The sequence below is a fragment of the Gracilinanus agilis genome, chromosome 2, assembly GCF_016433145.1.
Source record: "Gracilinanus agilis isolate LMUSP501 chromosome 2, AgileGrace, whole genome shotgun sequence".
NCBI lineage: Eukaryota > Metazoa > Chordata > Mammalia > Didelphimorphia > Didelphidae > Gracilinanus > Gracilinanus agilis.
Genome location: NC_058131.1, coordinates 193,041,499 through 193,063,310, shown reverse-complemented (window position 1 = coordinate 193,063,310; position 21,812 = coordinate 193,041,499). Strand labels below are relative to the sequence as shown.

At 38.5% G+C, this 21,812-nt stretch overlaps 1 protein-coding gene across 1 annotated transcript in view; it reads left to right on the top strand.

Annotated features, from left to right (window-relative positions):
- The window catches only part of KBTBD11 (kelch repeat and BTB domain containing 11), a 39,780-nt gene extending 20,456 nt beyond the window's left edge, over window positions 1–19,324 (top strand). Inside the window, exon 2 of the mRNA XM_044660921.1 lies at window positions 16,252–19,324. Within this exon, the coding sequence (XP_044516856.1) occupies window positions 17,135–19,324 (2,190 nt within the window). The 5' untranslated portion in view covers window positions 16,252–17,134. The remainder of the gene's footprint in view (window positions 1–16,251) is intronic.
- The last annotated feature ends 2,488 nt before the right edge of the window (window positions 19,325–21,812 follow it).

Here is a 21,812-nt window from a genome sequence, read left to right as displayed (position 1 = left end):
ACAAATGATAATAGTTTACAAACAATTTACTCAGATTCCAGAGCCATCTTATTTCAATACTCCAAGGTACCTATGATTTAACCTGCATACATATTCTCCCCACGAATGCAGATTATAGCCCTTTTATCAGGAGACATCTTCATGAGTTGCTATGTACTTTTTAAAAAATCAGTACATGATGGCCAGCCTTCTAATGATGAATATCTCTGAACTTAACTAGGCTCTTTCACTGTAGATACAAAGAGTCTATCATTAGATACATACTTAGTCTTTCCAATTTAGCAAGATGTGTCAAAGTTTGCATGGGCACTGAATAGCCTTTAGGACCCAGAGTCACCTCCTGGCCATAATATACACTAAGGAGGATCATATCTTGGGAGGGAACTAAGAAAACCAAACATCGACAATTATTTAACAAAATGGGAGCTTCACACCTCATCTTGTCCAAACCCCTCATTTTGCAAATAGAGACATAGAGAGGCTTCAGGTCATGTAGACATTAAGTAGCAGACTTATCTTTGGAAGCTCAGATTATTAAGGGAGCTACTTATTAGCTGAGTTGATTCATGGCGACTCTCCTTTTAATGTTTGTGGGGACCAAGAGTAGTAAAGTGAAAGTGGGTGAAAAGGCTGTAAGATGAAGCCATTCATATTGGGAGTGGGGTGGAGGAGGGAGATGGGGCATAAAAGATTGGTGGGAATAATGAGGGGAGTCAGGGAAGGGAATAAGCATTTATTAAACTCTAATCATGTGTCAGGCACTGTGTTAAGTTCTTTACAAATAATACTTCATTTGCTTTTTCCACTCACAAATGATTAGTCTTTTAGATGAGAATTTAGGGCTTCCCAACCTGGAAGATGTCAAATTTATTGCAAAAGATCCATAAAAGTTTATTTATAACAAGGATTATCATTATCATGAAATCATTTATACATCCATTCATAGTCACTTGGCATTTTAAAAAATCCTACTATGTTCCTGGCTAGGCAATGAGGAGGAAAAGACAAAAATTAAACAATCTCTTCTCAGGGGATGGAGTTTGGGGACTGGGCCAACATATATACCCCTACATCAATACAAAATAAATACAAATAAAAAAAGAAATTTGTATGGAAAAAGGCATTTAATTAGCACCTATAAAATATGCAGGATGACTCAGAGTAAAAATAAGGAGACCAACTTTTTATAGATTGAATGAATAATATGCCTCATAATATATGTATTACTATTTTCAAAGGTATATGCATGCTGTCGTGATTAAAAAACATATTCATTTCTAAACACCACCGAGTCCATAGTAGCTTTTTTACTATCAAGTATTCTTAATGAACAGATACTATGAATATACCTATTATTTTATCAGTATGCTTGACTTGATTTAATGTTAAAAATGGTGACCTTAATCTTCAAAAATGTTGAGGAATGACTGCTGGAGAGAGAGAATATGGTATTAGAGAGATGAAAGACAGTTAAAAAGAGAATTTAAGAGTTTTTTACTTCATACCTTTATATTTCAGAATTAAGGGAAGAGGTGTTTATAACAATAGATTTATGAACTGTGAAAGCAATTCATTTACTGTGTTCCCTTTTCTTTTCTTTCTTCCTTTTTTTTTTTTTAATTCAGACCTTCATCTAAGAATCATTAATGTATATTGGTTCCAAAGCAGAAAGAAATTAAGGGCTGGGTAATGAGAGTTAAGTAACTTGCCCAGGATCATATATAGCAGGGTTTGGCAACGTATGGCTCTCGAGCCATATCTGGCTCTTTTGAGGGCCAGATATGGCTCTTTCTGCAGGAGCCATAAAGTCATTTTTTTTTCAGGTGCTGTTACAGGAGCACGCACTGTGATCACTGTATGGCTCTCACAAAATTACATTTTTAAAAAATGTGGCATTTATGGCTCTCACGGCCAAAAAGGTTGCCGACCCCTGATATATAGGAAGTGTCTAGGTTTAGATTTGAACCTAGACCCCCTCGTTGCTAGGCTTACCTATTAATCCATTGACCCACCTAGCTGTCCCTGTTGCCTTTCCTTTTTAATCTTTTTAGTTCTTTTGAGATTTGCCAGTGACATACAAAATGTAAGAAACATTAAGTGATAGAAATAGAAATTGGCACAGAAATTATGTTGTGGGTATAGGTAATAAATGTCAAATGGTACCTTGTCACTTCATTTCTGACAACAGCTCTTCTGGTGGTACAGTCAAATACTAGATAAGGAATCAGAGATGTGGGTTCTCCTGACAACTTTGCCACCAATTTACTATGTGACACTGAACAAGTTACTTTACCACTTGCAGGCTCAGCTACTCAGATCAATAAATGAGGGGCTTAAGTAAATGTTCCTTCAAATTTCATCAGACTAGGAATCCTTTCCCAGGGTTACCTCTGGTATTACAGAACACAAAATGATCAATTTTTCATTTTTAACAATAATTGTTATTTTTCCCTGTAATTTCCACTTTCCATTTCCCCCTTACTTTTCCTTCCTCCTCCCTTATAAATCCATTCCATGGGACCATGTAAACAGACAGTGCAGTTACTTATACTGAACTGGAATTGAAATGAACCAAATGGCAGAGATTTTGGCTTGACCTAAAGTAACATCTATTGTTATGTAATTTTTGAGCCTGTTATAGGAAGCACAAATGAAATAACATCCTCTTATCAAGGACTACACTGCCATATTTGAGGATGCAGGTGAAAAAACAAATCAGGAAACAATGGATTTCAAGCTACACTTGGAACAAAGAAAATATAGAGAAGACAAAACAGGTAGAGAAAAGTATTTTGTGGCCTCACTCAAGATTTTTAAACAACTAGTAATAAAAATAAGTTCGTTGAAATATCCGACAGTCACTTAGTACTTAGTGTGGGTAGTAAAAGAGAGTAAGTTGCTATCAGAGGATCTTGGTTCAAATCCTGGTTCTTTTCCTTACTCCTTGGTTAACCTTGAGTTCCATATTTTTCCAAAGTATCAGTTTCTTCATCTGTAAAATGAGGAGGTTGGAAAAAAGAGATAGTAAAATATACATTGGATTTAGAAGGACAAGACCTGGATTCAAATTTCACTTCATCCACCTATTACTTCTTTGACCTTGCTAAAGTACCTGAACCTTTGTTATTTTATTTCCCAACTTTTAAAATAAGGAAGTTGGACTAAATGACTTCTGAGGTATCTTCTCTCTCTGAATTTCTCATGATAGAATGATGTATGAAAAAAGAATAAAATAAGTGAATGTCTTTAAAGAGGGGAGGGCTTGGACTGTACTTTGAAGGAAACTTGAATTCTAAGAGATGGAGGTGAGAAGGGAATGCTTTACAGCCTGTGCAAAGTCTCAGAGGTAGGAAGGGAAATGTCATGTAGGAGGAACAATAAGAAGACCAGTTTGGCTGGACCATAGTGTATATGAAGGGGAGAAATATAACAAATCAGGAAAGATAGTTTAAAGCCACATAGTAAAAGACTTTAAATGCCAGCTGAATTTGTATTTGATACTTTTTTTTTAAAAACCCTAACCTTTCATCTTGGAATCAATACTATATATTGGTTCCAAGGCAGAAGAGCAGTAAGGGCTAGGCAATGGGAATTAAGTGACTTTTCCAGGGCCCCAAAGCTAAGAAGTATCTGAAGTCAGATTTGAACCCAGGACTTCCCATCTCTAGGCCTGGCTCTCAATCCACTGAGCCACCCAGCTGCCCCCTGTATTTGATTCTTAAAGATAAGTTTGTTGACCATATTCTATCCTTAAGGAGCATCACTTTGAGAGTTGTATGGAGGGTAAATTGGTGAGGGAGATATTTAAAGCAGGAAGAACCAGGAAACCTGGTTCTAGATCTATTTTTTCCCACCAACTATTCCTGAAACATCGGGCAAACCACCTCACATCTCCGTGCTTTCCTTTCCTAATGTACAAATGAGATGGACCAGATCATCAGCTATATAATTCTAATTCTCTTACTTTTGTAAGCAGAACAAAAATTTTGTTTATAGGCCTCCATTACACAATTTTTTTGTGTTCCTACTTACCTGGAATTACATAGAAAACATACACACACATACACAGATACTACATACATATACAGATGGACTCAAGAGACTTCAGTTTTGTTCCCCTGTCATCAACCCTAACTGTGTTTGTAACTTGAACTAAATATCTTAATTCTTTTTGTGGCTCGGTTTTCTTATGTGCAAAATGGGGATAATAGTACGGAAATATCCTGAGGACAAAATGGGATCCTACATGTGATTTTACCTTTGAAAAATTAAATCATATGAAGATTAAGTCATTAATATTATTGGGATTGTCGTGGTAAAAATTATATTTCTTATAGGGATGCTTTCATTTTCTTCTAGGAGAGAGAACATTGCTTTAGGTAGGAAAGTTTATTGACATTTTCTACTAGGGCCATCAAATGTCCATATGAAATGTTGACTTTCTCAATATATGGCTGTTCCTCATGTTATTCTCCCAGTTCTGCTCCTTTCTTTCCTTGCTGATTTTATACTAGGAAGGAAATATTAATAGTGAAAAGAATAGTTGAATTTGAGCTAAATAAGACAGGAATAGAATGTTTGATGTGATTTTGAAGCTTAAATGGAAAACTGAGATTAAGCTGTAGGACAAGGACTAACTCTATTAGCTTCTATAAGTAATTATGCAGTCATATTTACCATGGAAATGTGAATACTTAGGGGCGGTGTGATAGTTATCAGGAAATAGCTGAAGACCTTTCATGTGGAAGAGGGACTACACTTGTTTTGTTTGGCTACAGAGATTAGAACTAGGAGCAATAGGTTACAGTTGCAGATTTTGACTTTACATTTAAAAACTTAGGGAAAAATCTTAATAATATTTAGAATTATCCAAAAAGGGAAGTAGGATGACTCCGAGGTAGTGGGCTCCCCTTTACTGGAAATTTTGAATTAGAGATTGGATGAATATTCATCAGATGTGTTGTTGGGGCAGATCTAGGTATAGATCAGAGATATCCAACCTGCTACCTATAGGCAGCCGTCACGTTGGGCCCCCAGCTGAACAGATAGCTACTACTACTTTTAGGGTAACACTGTGGAGAGGTTTCCTCCTATTCTGTAGCTCATAAGCCTCCACTGGAGTATTTTACCTTACAATAACCTAAAAGACTGAATTCTTTGAGAATGCATTTACTCAAATGGCATAACAAGAGCTTTTACTAAATAACAATTTTCTTAATAAAAAAAACACAACAAAAACAGTGGTATGCTCTCCAACAATTCACACAGAGTGCCAAGGGGCAAGAGTGGCTATACCTAAAATACACTAGTAGTGAGGCACACTTGGCTAAGACAACTCACAACTCAGGAATTCTAGGACCCTTTTTTGTCCAATGAGTCCTCAGGCATAGTGTAAGTCAGGGGTTGGCAACGTATGGCTCTCGAGCCATATCTGGCTCTTTTGAGGGCCAGATATGGCTCTTTCTGCAGGAGCCATAAAGTCAATTTTTTTCAGGTGCTGTTACAGGAATGGCACTGTGAGCACTGTACGGCTCTCATGAAATTACATTTCAAAAATGTGCCGTTTATGGCTCTCATGGCCAAAAAGGTTGCCGACCCCTGGTGTAAGTAATAGATGAGCTGCTCATCAGCTGGGATAGCTTCTCAGGGCTGGATAATTCAATCTGCTATTAGGCTAAGGTAAATGGAGCTCACCTGATCTAGCTCTTTTTAAGGCTTCGATTTTAGACACGACTGCCTCTAGGATGAGAGGGACAAATGCTTCTGCTACTGGACTGCTGTTGCCTGATGGAGCCAGGCTGGCCATTCTGCCACTGTGCTAATGTTTCCAGGCTATTTAGCTTCTAGGCTCTGGACAAGGTATGGCATCTCTCGCGAATATACTGGACTCCCTAGGCTTGCTGTTCTGTGAGTAACTATAGGCTTTACTACCTTTAACCTCTCATTTAGATGAATGTGAAAGTATTCTCTTAAGTTGTGGTGTCATGGGACACGTTTCAGAAAGGACAATACCTTTCTAGAATTGGTCAGTCTTTTCTTTTTTATTCCCACAGTCTCTGAGGTTTTTTATCTCCAGGCAAGAGGTTGGAGAAATCTGTCCTCTGTTGTTAAATAATCCTTCTTGTTACAGAGATTTACTCTTTCAGTTTTGGATTCTACCTTAAATGACAGGAAACCAATTTATACTTCCAAGATTCTTGTTGAGTCTTAAATAAATGACTAACTGGGGAGAGAGGTGACTTGTGCAACAGGGTAATAAGTTCATTGCTTGCAAACTTCTTCATACTCAATTTAGCTCTTCAAGATTCAGACCATTTCTAAAGTGCTGAATGTTTCCTTTGTATCTGAACATTTCCTTTAAACTGTTATATTTAAATGTCTCTGTTCTTTGCCAGCTTCCAACCTTTAGCTTTGCTGAAATGCAAGTGAGACAAAGTATCCGATTGCACAAAGAATCACAAAAAAACCTCTAACAGTTGGAAGTTACTTCCAAGGTGATCTAGATCAATGGTGTCAAACTCCAACAGAAATGAAAACTGTACCATACAGGAGGATACTTGTAGGTCATATTTTGACTTTAAAAAAGCACATACTAACATCACCTATGTTACCTACGTATTTTTGTTTACTTTATTTCTCAGTTACATTATAATCCAGTTCAGACAACAATCAGAAATGGTTCTGTTCTAGGAATGTTGCCATGGCAAAGCTGCCTATGGGTAGCATGTTTGATATCTCTGATCTATATCAAGATACGCCCCTACAACACATCTGATAAATGTTCATCCAGCCTCTAATTCCAAATTTCCAGTAAGGCGTCCACTACCTTGGAGTCATCCTACTTCCCTTTTTGGATAATTCTAATTATTATTAACAAGATTTTCCCCCTAAGTTCTTAGACGTAAAGTCAAAATCTGCAACTTTAACCTATTGCTCCTAGTTCTAATCTCTGTGGCTAAATAAAACAAGCATAGCCCCTCTTCCACATGATTTTGAAGGTTAAATGGGAAACTGAGATTAAGTTCTAGGACAAGGACTGATTCTATTAGCCTTTATAAGTAATTATGCAGTCATATTTACCATGGAGATATGAATACTAAGGGGCAGTGTGACAATTATCAGGAAACATGTGAAGACCTTTCACGTGGGTTGTGGGGGAAGGCCAAAAGGATGTTAGATCTTTAAGTCATTTGAAGACATAAAGTATTTTCCTCTGGTAGATTCCCAACATTGGTAATGCTGAATCTATTTTTTGAGACTAATTTCCTTCTTGATCAAATAGCTTCCTTTAGAATGGTTCTGTTGAATAACTCTTTTCTCTAAGGAATCCTGAATAAACTTCCTTTTCTCCATGTAAGTATAGCCACTAGATTCAGCCTACTATTTTAATTCTAGATGACCCCCATACAAACATATGGATTTCACTGTGACATAAGCAGTCCTGTACACATTGTCCTATCCTCGGCTGTTACCATCTGCTTTGTTTTTGGAACTGGGCAGGATTATTCCGGTTTACTAGAATCCTGCTTAGGAAGATACAATTGCAACAAATTGGCAAATCTAAATGTTTTGCAGACTTTGAGCAACTAAACAGAGAGACACAGCAGAGGAAAAACATGCCAGAGAATTTAGATTTACATAGTTTTAGCCCAAAGCTAAGCTTTATAATATTACCTTGCATCCCTGAAAGCATCTTTAATCCACGACTTCATTCTCATACATTGAAATAAGATCCACAGAGTAGAGACTCTGTTCAGGCTTTGAATCTTAGTTATCTTTAGGTTTCCCCATAAGATCCAATATTACTGATCCTAATTGAACAGAACCACAGGATCTGAGAAATCTCCTAATCTAACAATGTAACTGGATAAAAATTCTGACATAGTATTGCCAACAAGTAGTCATCCAACTTCTGCTCAAAGATAAACAGCTAATGCTAGAGATGGGCCTAATTGCTAAAATGATTTTTCTTTAAATCAAGCCCCAATCTGTCCCTCTATAACTTTTATCCATTGATTTAAATCTTGACCCTCTGTGGTTAAGTAGAACAAAAAAACTCTTTTCCACCAGTCAGTTCTTTGAATCACTTAAAGACAGCTATCATGTCCCCTGCCTCCTTCAAAGCCTCCCCATAAAGATGGTTCTTTTCTGAGCTAAAAAGCTTGAGCTCCCTCAGATGGTTCTTATAATGAAAGATCTTCAGTTTTCACCATCTAAGACTCCCTCTTCTTGAATTGTCTGTTTGTATATGTGTTCCCCCAAAATATGCTGCCTCAGAACTGATCACTGTACTCCACATGTGGTCTGATGAAGTACAGAGTACAGAAGAATTGTGCCTGCCTTTTTTCCTGGATGACATCCCTCTTACTCTAGTCTAAGATTGCATTCTTGCCATGTCACACTATTGCCTCATAAAGTTTGCAGTTCTGATATCTTTTTCATAGTAACTTGTGTCTAGCTATGTGTCTCCCATGCTAAATTATTTTTTTTAACTCTGGTGTAGAATTTACCATTGACCTTATTAAACATATCTTATTTAATTTATACTATTTTTTCTAACCTGCTAATATTTTTGGGGGATCTTAACTCAATCTACTGTTTTTGCTATGCTGCCTGGATTCACTTGTCAAGTTTTATGACCTGATCTAAATCATTGACAAAAATGTTGAATAACACTGGGCCAAGTGTACTTGGGCCACTCAAAGTCTTTGGTTTAGTAGGAGTAGTGAAAACTATTGGATTAGTTTTCAAGAATCCAAAGAAACAATGTAATGTGGCATCCAAGTAAGACATCTGTAGAAGAATCTAAAATAATCTCTATTGACATATTCATAGAGCACATTATTAATTTTCAGGGAGGCATGATTAGACATTTGTAAACTGCCTTTGGGTTTTAGTGGGTTGCAAACTCAGCATGTCAATATTATGATGTGGCGATCAGAAACCCTAATATGAGATTGATTTAAAAGGGACAGAAGGTCCAAGGTTAAGAGAAATGTTATTTCCAATGTATTCTGTTCAATATGAGGTTCATTTAAAAGACCTGGAGATGTTTTGTTTGGAGAAAAGACTTAGAAGGAACCTAATTGGAATATTCAAGTATCTGAAGGGCTATCTTATAGAAGTGGGATAAGACTTATTTTGTTAGAATCCAGAGGAGCAATAGATGGAAATGACAAAGAAGTAAATTTAGGATGTTAGGAAATATTTCTTAGGATGTTGGAAATATTAGGAAATGTTTCTAAAGTTAGGAAACTTTCTGATGATTATAGTTATCCAAAGTAGATAGGGCTTATTTAGGAATAGAGCACTGGGCCTGGAGTCAGGATACCCGAGTTCAAATGTAGCCTTAGGTACTTATTAGCTATGTGACCCTGGGCAAGTTACTTAATTTCTGTTTGCCTTATTCCACTGGAGAAGGAAATGGTAAATCATTTTAATATCTTTGCCAAGAAAAAACCCATGGTTTGTATTGGCATGCTATGATCCATGGAGTTAAGAAGAGTTTAGACATAAGGCAAAGGTCAGATGACCACTGAGCGAATGTCTTGTCAAATAATTTCATTTATGTGTATGTTGAACCATATAGTTTCTGAAATCTGTGATCCCTGGGTTATTCCATCACAAACTTCCTTACATAGTGTCGGGTCTTGTAGTCCAAGAGACATCTGGCATAGACTAGCTTATAGATACATGTAAATTATTAGCATTTTTCTTTTGGTTGGATAATTCACTGAATCTGATACTGTGATACACTATAAATACACATTTCACACTTGTGCTGAAATCTCCCATCACCTAGCCCACATTCATGAGAAGTCATATTCATAAAGATTACTGAGGAAACACAAACCAGCTTTTGAAAAAATGTGTCAAGGCTCTGGACTTCATGGATAGTCTACTTTTGTGCTATTTATGTACTCAGAAAATAGGAAGTAATTTTTATATTAAGTAAAATAAAATTAGGAAACTAGGTTTATTTTAAATGTACATATACACATGCGCCCATATACACATCTCAAAACCAGAAAATGAATTCCAAAATTGATTATGAATACTTTTTGGTTATTAGCAGATCATTTTTATTAGTAGAAATATTTACTCAGTATCTGAAATAAAAATTGGCTAGGTATTTTGAATAAGGTCATGTGCCAAGAAATAAAGAAGATACACAAAAAGAATGAGACCAGACTGATGCTCTTGATAATCTCATAATTTCATTAGAGAAAAAAGACATACCACTATAGTTAGCTCATCTATAAAATAGCAGAGGTAGGGGAAAAGTATATGAATCAAGCAATCTTTGTTACAGCTTTGCTTGTTACTTAATACTTCTAAATTTTCAACTTAGATGAAAAAATGTTTAAAAATATTTCAAATGAAGTCAGCGAGTGACTGCTCTTGGAATTCAGATAAGACACCCTGTTCTATTAGCTCAGATAACAAACTGAGCACTGACTATAAGAATTTTAAAAGAAGATGGTAGGAATTAGAGGTAACCAAATTCAGCCCTCTCAATTTACAGATGAGAAACCTGAAGCCTCAAGAATGAAAGAGTTTGCTTATGGTCAAACTGAGGACAAGCAAGCTGGAATTCAAATCCAAGGCTTCTGACTCCAAAACTGGTCTTTTTTTCACTCCATATATTGGTATATATCTTATAAACAATTGTAACAATATAATTAATCTTTGACACGCAACTTTAAACATGCAAAAACAGGCCTAAGAAATAATTTTTCTAACAATGAAATGTTCCTCACATGAGGGACAGATTTAAGATATTCAGCTTATATGGTTTTTCATATGATGAAAAGATGATCAAATAAAAAGGATTTTGTGGTATGATTATATAAGTTGTCTCATCATTGAAGCTATAATGGCATAATCCTTGGAAAGGTCCTTAGATCTTTCATGAGAAAAGTGGTATATAATCATACTTTAAATTTGATGTAATTACAAAAAAAGATCTGTGATTTTGTCAGTGTAGGGGGACACCCTATGTGGGAATTTTTTCCATCAGTTTAGATTATAACCTATATAAGAGATTTTCCTTTAATCATGCAATATAGCTAGCATGCTTCAGAGGAGAGATTTGAAACAGGTCTTTCTGAATTTAAGCCTAGCAGTCTTAAACATTAAGCCATTAAGTGTTACCTTCCACAAATTATTTCTTTCTTGAAATGAAGAAAAAATCCAGTCAATTTGCTGCCAGCTCCTAATTCCCCCCACCCCCCTTTAATATACTGTATTCATCATCACCTGATTTTCACAGAATCTAAACTTGGAAAAACTTAAATGTGCTTGTTATGAAGAATCATACATGCACACACACAATTTATTTCACGTTCTCAGTGTTGTCATCAATTTCAATTGTTTCACAATAACAATGGGGTAGGGAGAGAGAACTAAATTAAGAATCATTCCAGTTCTTACAGCAGAACACTGATTACAGAGACAGGCTAAAAAGGAATCTTGAGAGTTAGTTGATGATCTTTGCTAAATAAAAATGCTTACCTATGCTTCTAGTATGAAAAAGAAATTTCTTTAACAAATGTAATTTAAACTGGCAAACTAAATAGAGACCAGGATCTGAATGGGCCATTGAGAATAAAATTGGATGATGACTCTCAGGCTAGGGCGAGATTAAAAAACAAACAAACAAAACAAACCCACGCAATTTTGGTGTTTTATAGTTTTTCTAATTTTTGTGTAAAGTAAGAAAAGTTGGAGGAGCTCTCAAAGATCGTGTAGTTCAACCTACTCATTTTACAGATAAGGGAACCAAAGTCTAGAAATGTGAATTAACCTTATTGAAAAATACAGGCATAGTCACAGAACTGGGATGCTAGCCTATGTGGTTTTTCTGACTTGTGGCAAAAATGTATTAGCTGAGACCACCCCCCCCCAAATAAAAAGTCTCCAAGTAAAAAATAAATAGGTTTATTGAGGGAGGGATCCAATCTCCCACTAAAGCCAGACTCCAGTCAAGGCTAGGAGACCTTGAGACTTGAAAGGAGCCCTTGTATGTAGCCAGTTATACAGAGGTGATGTCAGTAATAAAATGGGTATCCAACTCAAGTAAATTGTCCAGTGCCTAGGTCTCTGTGCCTTGATTCTTGTGCCTTGGTCCCTATAATAGCCAGTCATGCCATTGACTTAACCTCCACCTTTAGCATGAATATACTGAATGCCATGATGATTCAGCCAGGATCAGCATAAAGAAATGAGACAGAAACCTGTGGATTAAACCTAAGTCTCTGGCCCAGTGTCACACCAGAGCAGATGAGAAGGAAGTTCAGTTTTAGCCAGCTAGCAAGGTGGGGGTGGGGAGGGGCTATGGGGTATTATAGAACTATAGAATATATAGAAAATACAATATTAAAATCATAAGGGGTATGGGATTTCACATTCACAGATTTAGAATACAGTGAATCTCTCTATTTTACCATATATTCTGTAACAAAACCATTTGAAACCATTAGAAAAAAAGGTCCTTCTATTTTTTTTTGGGGGGGTGGCCTTATTCCCTATTTTAATTAATTTACAACTACAAAGAAAGATGCTTCTGCAAAGTAGGTGACTTGGCATAGTTGAAAAAACAGACCAAGTATCCAAAAAACTGATTTCTAGTCCTGGTTTACTTGTTATATAAATGAGAAGAGAGCCAGAGGCAATAGGATGGGATTTGAAACACATATTAAAGTACTATTATTAAGGTAAGAATTAATAAATGATCTCTAACACTTTCAAATTGTTGCCTTTCATATGTACTGATTTTTAAAAAAATTTAGCATAGAAATGATCACTCAGTTTAGTGTTAGTCTATGCTTAGTATTAAGATAGGACATTCTTTACCTTTTAAAATTAATATATATTTGCAAGTAGCTAAAAGCCTGCTAGAAAAACCCATATATTGGAAAGCAGTAACAATTTTAGCTGGATTTGCAGGGAAAATGTTCAGGGGGTTAGGAATATGACTGTAGATACTTTGTAAATTGTTGATTTGCTCAGCTGATTAAAGGACTGTGTTGATAAGGCCAAGGTCTTTGCAGTCTGATTACTTCTTTAGGCAATTCCTTTGTGCTCTAAAGCCACAGCCATTTCAGTTCACCAGCATATCAGGGTCATGGGGGAAACAGCAGAAAAAGTTTGGCTAGTTCAGTGCTAGAACTCTCATCCCCAAAATTCTTGGAAAGCAATGCAGAAATTAGTCACTTAATGAAGAAACTTTTAAAAATAAAGACTTCAAAAAATTTTAAGCACTTTTATTTAAGTCAGTTTTTCTTTTCTTCCTCAATGAAATGCTCTCATTCAAAAACATAAACTTGTAATCACACAGTTTTGTGTTCCTGCTGATTATACCGTATCTTTATTGTCAAGGTAGCATCTCTGATTTTGTCCACATAACTAAGATTTCATCTTGTATTCACACTGTTTGCGGGCTCATTTTCTCTGTATAAAATTCCTGGCAACTTAGATCTGAGGGTCAGTAAAATTATTTTTTATTTATAACGTGATATGCACAATAATCAGTGTAAGGGTCTTTTTGTTTGTCTTGCAGCCAAAAGCAAACTTTTAGAAATCAAATTTTAGAAGATACCGGCAGAAGTCAGAGAAAGAATTAGAAAATTTAGAGACCTTTTTCTTTTTCCCTCTAGGGACAAAAACTCCTTTGGCTGTGCTATTATTTTTCTATTTTGTCTATGAGAATTATACAAGAATGAAACATTAAAAGATTAGTATCCCATAAGATGGCCACTTTATATGATTTTTATTACAGACATTATTCAAATAGCTTTCAAGCTGTATTAAAAAGTAGTTTAAAATTCTTATAGAACTTTTTCTTCAGATTCATAGCTTATTGAAATAACTTCTTGGATACCTTGTAACAATAAAACTTTTTTTTCAAGCAAGCCCCCCCCAAAAGAACACCTGTGTTTTAAAAATATTCTTTTAGTCCTTATATTCTAAAGTACATTTACATCTCATTGGATACTACACTAGGGAAAAATCTATCCTGGAAAATCATCATGATTAAATAGGAAGATAGACATCAAAATTAGACAGTTGTACAGCTGAATAAACATTCAAGAGCCTTTGTGTCTTCCTTAGTAATGTACTTTGCCTACACATACCATAGATTGGGATTTCCTGTTCTTGAGATTATAGTGGTGGAGAGGTCAAAACTTTGCACATAGTAAGTGCTCTATAAATATTTATTGTTGATGAAGACCTTATTTGTGGAAGAAGGAAAAAGCCAATACATTAAGGAATCACCCCTTTGAATAGCCATAGTCTTTCAGATAAGACTGAACTTTGGAAAAGGGACCTCCTCACTTTTATTTAAGACCCTAAGGGCTAGGCAGTAAGGGTTAAGTGACTTGCCCAGCATCACACAGACAAGAAGTGTCTGAGTTCAAATTTAAACCCAGCACCTCCTGTCTGTAGACCTGGCTCTTAATCCACTGAGCCGTCTAGCTGACCCCTGGACCTACTAAAATTTAAGGTTAACATAGATGTCTTTTCATTATGGAGGGTTTGAACAAAGAAAGACACTCATTCAAAGATGAGATGCCAGAAGAAAGTGTATTCCAGGTATGGGTGACAACTGAAACTTAGACCCAGAGATTCCAAGAAATGAGGAGCCAGGTGTGAGAAAGGGAGGGAGGGAGGAAGGAAGGAAAGATTTATTAAGGATAGATTATGCTAAGCAGTTTTTTTCTTCTGGTTTAATCATTATCAGTTGTGTCTCACTCTTTGTGAATCCCATTTGGGGTTTTCTGGGCAAAGATATTAGAGAGGTTTGCTGTTTCATTCTCCAGCTCATTTTATAGATGAGGAACTGAGTCAGCAAATGGGGTGAAGTGACTTTCGCAGAGTCACGTAACTAGTAAGCTTCTGAGGTGGAATTTGAACTTGAGTCTTTTTGACTTCAGGCCCAAAGCTTTATTCACTGTACCACTTAGCTCCCTAAGGTCACACAGCCAGCTGCTGAGGGCAGGATTTCTAGATGACCAGTTTGGAGAGTAATGCTTAGTAAGCCTGGGAAAGTAAGTTGGAGTCTGATACTGAAGGGTTTTGAAATTGAAAATAAGTAAAGTACTGGAATTAAAAGGTTAAGTTTGACTTTAACTGTTTTATCTGAGATGCTGATACATTTTCTTTATCACTCAGTACTTTACAAACATGGATTCCCTTAAGTATTAACTTCTTTGAAACATTCTCTTCCTCAAAGAATTGACACAATTTAGGCCTTTCGTGTGCTTTGAGGAAATTTCTATATTCTTCTTCAGTGAATTATAATGAGCAAATGAAAATCCAGAAAAAACCCCAAAGTTGTTGTGTTATAATTCAGTTCTACTTTGCAATAAGTTATACAGGTGTCTGTATCTGCCCTGCAGGCATGATGAGATGAGGTCTTCCCTGCTGCCCTCCCCATCCCCCCTTCATGTTTGGACCAGCTGTAAAACAGCTCTGAAAATGAGGACACTTCAGTGATTTTGCTGAAAGATCTATTTAAGCATGGAGTTAGAATTTGGGGCCCCTGGAGGGTATTAACATGTGATATTCCTGGAAGCCAGTTTAAGAGACATCATCTGAAAACAACTTCTCTGGAAACTGATTATACTAACTGAATTTAAAAGAACATCCCCCTCCCTATGTGACATTTTAGTAAAGAATTCACTGTGAAACTATCTTATAGCCAAATTTTCTTTTTTTCTAGTTGCTGAAAGCTAGCTATTACCTCAATATTTCAACCCTTAGTTCTAAGTAATCTACTATAGTTTCTACTTGCACTGATTAAACTTCATATCTCTCCTTATTTTGGCAGAGATTTTGAATGGACATAGAGATTTCAGCGGAAATAAGCATGGTAGACTGGGGAAAATGCTGGATTTGGGGTGACTGATTTTGAACCTTAACATTACTGCTTACTCACAGGCCACTTCAACTGTTTGGGCTTCAGTTTCCTCATCTGGAAAATGAATAGGTTAGACTAGACAAGACAATATCTAAGGTCCCCTAAAAATCTAAATCTTGTTCTCCAGATAGTATTTCACCTAAAACATCTTGTACAAAGTGTTTTAAGAGATGTCCAGGGAAATCCACGATCTCTTTTGCTACATCAGTATGTGTGTTCTGAGTTGAAAATACTGTAAGGAATTCTGTTATAGTAAGCTTCAGTCCCTGGGGAATGCTAGCAAAAATGCCCATTCAAACATTTTCATTGTTGACTTTTTTCCCCAACAGGGACAAGAAGTACGTGGATGAGACCCAGGGAAACACCTGATGCTCCAACAAAGGAAGAGAAAAGATTTTGATTACATACAAATACATGCAATAATTGTTTTTGGAGAGGCACAAAAGAAATGAATCCCGGACTTTCATTTCTCTATATTAGAACCCAGGTGACAATCCGGATGAAAAAACAAAACAACAGATAAGTCAGGACCCTAATTTCTACTGGTTGACATTTCATAAACATTAATCTCAAAATGAATGGCATTCAGTGAAAGTTCATAACTATCTCCAATGAGCAGAGGCTGAGATCCTGAACAAGTTCCCTTCTACTCTGCTTAAGTATTTTGGACATGCATGTATCAAAGATGGCATGGAAGGAAAGGCAAATGAAATGAAAAGTGATAAAGTGGGTAAACAATGACTCACCAAAAGAAAATGCATGTCCTGGCTTGATAACCCCACCTTAACTCACTTCTGCAGAAAAAGAACTAAAAAAAACAAAAAAACAAAAAACCTAACCCCACCAAAACTGGTTGTAGCTTCAGAGCTTTCCTGTACATTAATTAAAGCAATACCACCCAGGGGTCAGGGGCCTGATCCTCAGTAAATAAAGAGTAATATAATGAAGAAATTATTGAGGTTCAAAAGTTCAGCAGTGTGTGCATCTAGAGTTTGACACACCCAGGACTGGTGAAAAGATTCAAGAGGAAGAACTACCAGTATGTGAAAATCTCAGTGTGGAAACTGAAATTTGACCTTGTGCCAGAAAAGAAGGTGAAGCAAGACACACCAAAGTAACTATCAACCTTGAACAACAGCAAAAGCCAGAGTGATTCTATTGCTGCCAAGTTGTAAGTGTGGGGTGGGACAGCAGCTGAGAGAGAAACTGACCATGGAGAACTCCGTGGCTTCTTGTGTCCTCTACTCTGGGGAAGGCCAAGTAAATGGGTCAAAGCCTGGGGCCACCTTTAACAAAGGATTAAGTGAGGAGAAAGGGGACCAAGGATCTGCCCTCCGGACACCTGGGGAGAGGGACTTGCAGCACCTAGACAAGGATGAAGAGTTCTCAGGGACTCAAACCAATGGGGCGGAAGCAGCTGGACTTCCAATACACAAGCCCTGCAGTCTCGGCTCCTCCTTGTGTTTTAGCTCCACGAACAATTCTCCACTGCAACCTTGTGCAACTGCGGCTTCCGCGGCAGAGGGTGCTGAAGTCTCTCCCCCCGCCTCTACTTGCAGAGGAAATCGGGTAGTGAAGAACCAGTGGGAAATCAACAGTTCTAATGCCACGTCCGAAGAGTCGGGACAGGAGGAGGAGGCTGCTAAGGCAGACCGGGGGAGCACTACGCCACTGCCTGTCACTTATTGTATCCCAGCTGGAGCACAGCCCAGGAAGGAACCATTGCATCCTAGGGACCCAAAGAGCAGCATTGGGGAGGGTGGAGGCAGTGGCGGTGGCAGCAGCAGCAGCATTGGCCAGAGCAATGCTCCAGCGGGGGGCGCTTTAAGGGAAGAACCGGACCTGGTGATTGAAGTGGCTGGACACCGCATCCAGGCGCACAAGTCAGTACTGGCTGCCAAGAGCGACTACTTCAGAGCGCGCTCATCTAGGGAGATCCTGCGGGTGAAGGGGGTAAGCTACTCGGCACTGCGGCTTCTAGTGGATTACCTCTACACCGGACACATGGGGGAAGTGAAGCAGGACAATGTGGCAGAGGTGATCGCTGGGGCTCGCTTCCTCCAAATGCCCTGTGCCCTGCAGTGCGCCACTGACGCCATGCGGGCACAGCTAACCCTCGGTAACTGCTACCAGGTACTGAGCCTGGCCAAGCAACAGAGGCTCAGCGAGCTCCGGGAGGCTGCCTATCGCTTCATGAGCGATCACTACCTCCAAGTGCTGCGGGAGCCCTCTGTTTATGGTCGCCTGACTGGCTCTGAGCGGGACCTCATCCTCCAGCGCAGGATGGAGGCGGGTCGCAGCTGCCTCCTGGTGGCGGAGATCAATGACGTTTTTGAGCGGGTGGGCAGCCGACCCCAGAGCCGGGAGAGCAGCAGGCCCCAGAGTCCATCTGCCTCTGTCTTGTCTCCTGGGGAACAGCCACCCACACCACCACCAGCCCCAGCCCTTGCATCTTCTGAGGAGGAGGGTAGTCACAGCGATTCGGTCATCTACTACTACCAGGAGGCAGATAAGGAGTGGAAGGTCCTGACTCGGCTACCTGAGGGGGCTAATGCCAAAGGCTGTGCCATGTGTGTTCTCTACAACTACCTCTTCCTGGCGGGGGGCATCTTGCAAGGGGGACCCGAGGGGCGGGCGCGTCTGTCAGACAAAGTCTTCTGTTACAATCCAGTGACTGACACTTGGACCACGGTTCGGTCCCTAAGCCAGCCCCGTTCCCAGCTAAAGTTGCTGGCCCTGGACGGCTACCTCTACGCAGTGGGTGGCGAATGCCTATTTAGTGTGGAGCGCTATGACCCCCGAACTGACCGCTGGAGTACTGTAGCGCCACTGCCCAAGGGCGGCTTCGCTGTGGCCCATGAAGCTACCACGTGCAACGGAGAAATTTACGTCTCTGGCGGCTCCCTTTTCTACCGCCTGCTCAAGTACGACCCCCGACGGGACGAGTGGCAGGAGTGCCCATGTAGCAGCAGTCGCAAGCGCTCTGCAGATATGGTGGCCCTCAAAGGCTTTATCTATCGCTTTGACCTGTGTGGGGCAAGAGGGGAGCCAGTGGCTGGAACTTCAGCTTCTAGTGGGAGCGGAGGGGTCAATGTGTTCCGTTATCACTGCCTAGCCAAGCGATGGAGTCAATGCGCTTCAAACCTGCGGCCACCTGGTGAGCCGTCTGGCCTACAGCCTTTCCGCTGTGCTGCTCTGGATGGAACTATCTACTGCGTGAATAGGTCTGGGGCCTGGCGTTTCAGCCTCTCCGAAGAAGGGGAACCTGGCGAAGATGGAGGCCAGAAGGGGGTCTTCGAACAAGAGCAGCTCAAACCCCCCTTTGATGCTCGAGGGGTCCTTTTCCCCTTTGTGCTCACTCTGCCAGAGAGGCAAGACAAAGGGGAGGCTGGGGCACTGTAAGGGAAGTGGTAGCAGAGACAGTTCTCAGATCCCCTGGCTCGAAGTGCATGGTTCCCTGTGGTCCAAGGGCCATTATAGGAGAAGGGTTAAGGGGATGTGGGAGAGCAAAGAAGGTGTCTAGGTAACCAAGACTGAAAGGATGGGTTACATAAGGGTTTCCCTCTGCAGACTTGCCATAGACTCTGATGGATAATATTCTTTTACTACCCCTACCCCCACCCCCAAAGTCTTCTCTGTTTCTCCTGCTTCAGTTTTTTGTCTTTGCTTGATGGGACTAGTTGTAAATGCAACTTATATTTTAGATTAATCAAATTTACCTTTAAAAGCAAGACAGGTTTTCTTTGTGCAAATTAGAAGGCACCAGAGGTTAACCTCTCAATCTGTTGGTATATGCAGTGAGGAACCTAGGAATGTGCAAGGGTTAAAAAGAAGCCAAACTTCATTGTGAACTGGCACTATTAACTTCCATATATTTGAAATGCAGAGGGAATGTCAGTATTCTAAAGATAAATGAACAGGGCCAGAATGAATTTCTTGAAGCACCTCTAGAAGGAGTATTGGTCAATTTTGTGAAAAGCAATGCTCAATTATTTTCTCCTGAAAGTTCAAATTTTAGCAGACAAAAATGATAGCAAGGATCAAACAGCTTTTCAACTGGCAAAAAGCTAGATGCTACCAAATTAAAAACAAACAAACAAACAACCTTTGTTATGCTTATTAAAGACAAAATAAGGGAAAACCACATGTATTAAATTGTTTGAACTCTAATATATACTAAATACTTCAATGCTTAGCATTTGTAAAAAGTGTTGTACCATATAATAGAAATAGATCAGGAGAGGAAAAAGTTCACTAAAAAGACTTGGGTCCTGACACTCCAAAGTTTAGCTAAGATTGATTAGTGATGTTCAAGGAAAAGGCTGTTAATTATTCTCAATGGCACGTGATGGCACATACCATTGTTGGGATTCTTCATCTGCAGAGTATAAATGTTTTCGGAAGAGACTATTCTGAAGAGGAAAAATGATATGAAAGACTTCCTTCCTGAGAGTAATTAGAAAAATGTTTCATGTGGTTCAGGGAAAAAAAAATATTGACATTGAACAGAGGTCCTGTGTATTAGGCACTTTTCCTCCTTAAATGGGATACCCATGTATGTATAAAATACCCTCTTTTAATTTTGTTTGACAGAGAACATTTTCTTTAAATAATAAAATTAAAATGGAGAGAGCAATATAGATAGAGGGCCAGTCTTGGAGTTAGGAAGAACTGATTTTGAGCTTGCCTCTGACATACTAGTTTATGGGGCTATATTCTTAATATCCTCAAGTAACACAAAAAAATTATAGATGAGTTGTAGTTTGTTCTATATCAGTGGAATTTCCATGCTAGGAGTCCTCTAAAAGGGTAAAATTACAGGTCTAGACCAAATAAAAATAAGACAATTACTAACTTTATCATTTAAAAAAATTTAAAAAACTGAAATCACAGCCAAATAATTAATTCATATATCCAATTTAAAACATTTAATTCACATTCTGAAATCAGGATAAGACAAACTAATTTTTACAAGTATCATTCTAAGAAAATATAACAGTTTTAGTCCAAAAACTTGAATTGTACAGTGACAATGAACATATCAACACCGAAGGAACTTAAATGTTTTGTTACTTGTTATGTATATCTTAGCATGATTCTAGTAAAAATTGTATCCAATTGCCAGTTTCAAAGCAGGAAAGTAAAACCTACTTTGATGTATAGTACTTTGGTAACTTGAAAGGATTTTATTATGTTTTTGAGTTTACTTTTCTTATCTATAATATGTGAAAGGCCATATGGAATAGTGGATAGAGAAATGACTCTTAAGCCTTAGAGACCTGGGTTCAGGTATGACCCATATTGGCTGTGTGGCCCAGGGCATGTCACTTAATCTCTCAATGCTCTAGACAACCTTTTTTTTTTTTTTTTTTAATCCTTAACTTCTGTGTATTGGCTCCTAGATGGAAGAGTAGTAAGGGTGGATAATGGGGGTCAAGTGACTTGCCCAAGGTCACACAGCTGGGAAGTGTCTGAGGCCGGCTTTGAACCTAGGACCACCCATCTCTAGGCCTGTCTCTCAATCCATTGGGCTACCCAGCTGCCCCCTTCTGGACAACATTTTAAGAGTTGCTCATGACATCTCTCTAAACTGAAGAGAAGATGTTGGCCTTCATTGGAAGAGAGAGTTCCCTCATCTGGGAGTTCTCTAGACCAATGAAATCATGTCTAGACCCTTTCCTATGACATATTATGATAATAGCACCTTTCAAAATTCCTGAAATAATTTCTAGTTACCAAGAATTAGAAAGTGACCCATATGCTCATATAATCAAAGACCAAGTGATCATGGATTCTGAATTAGGTAAATGTGCTGTTTTATATCAGGAAATGTGTATTTGAAAAGTTGTTGGAATGTAATTAGTTTAAAGATGTGATGTCTTATTGCTCC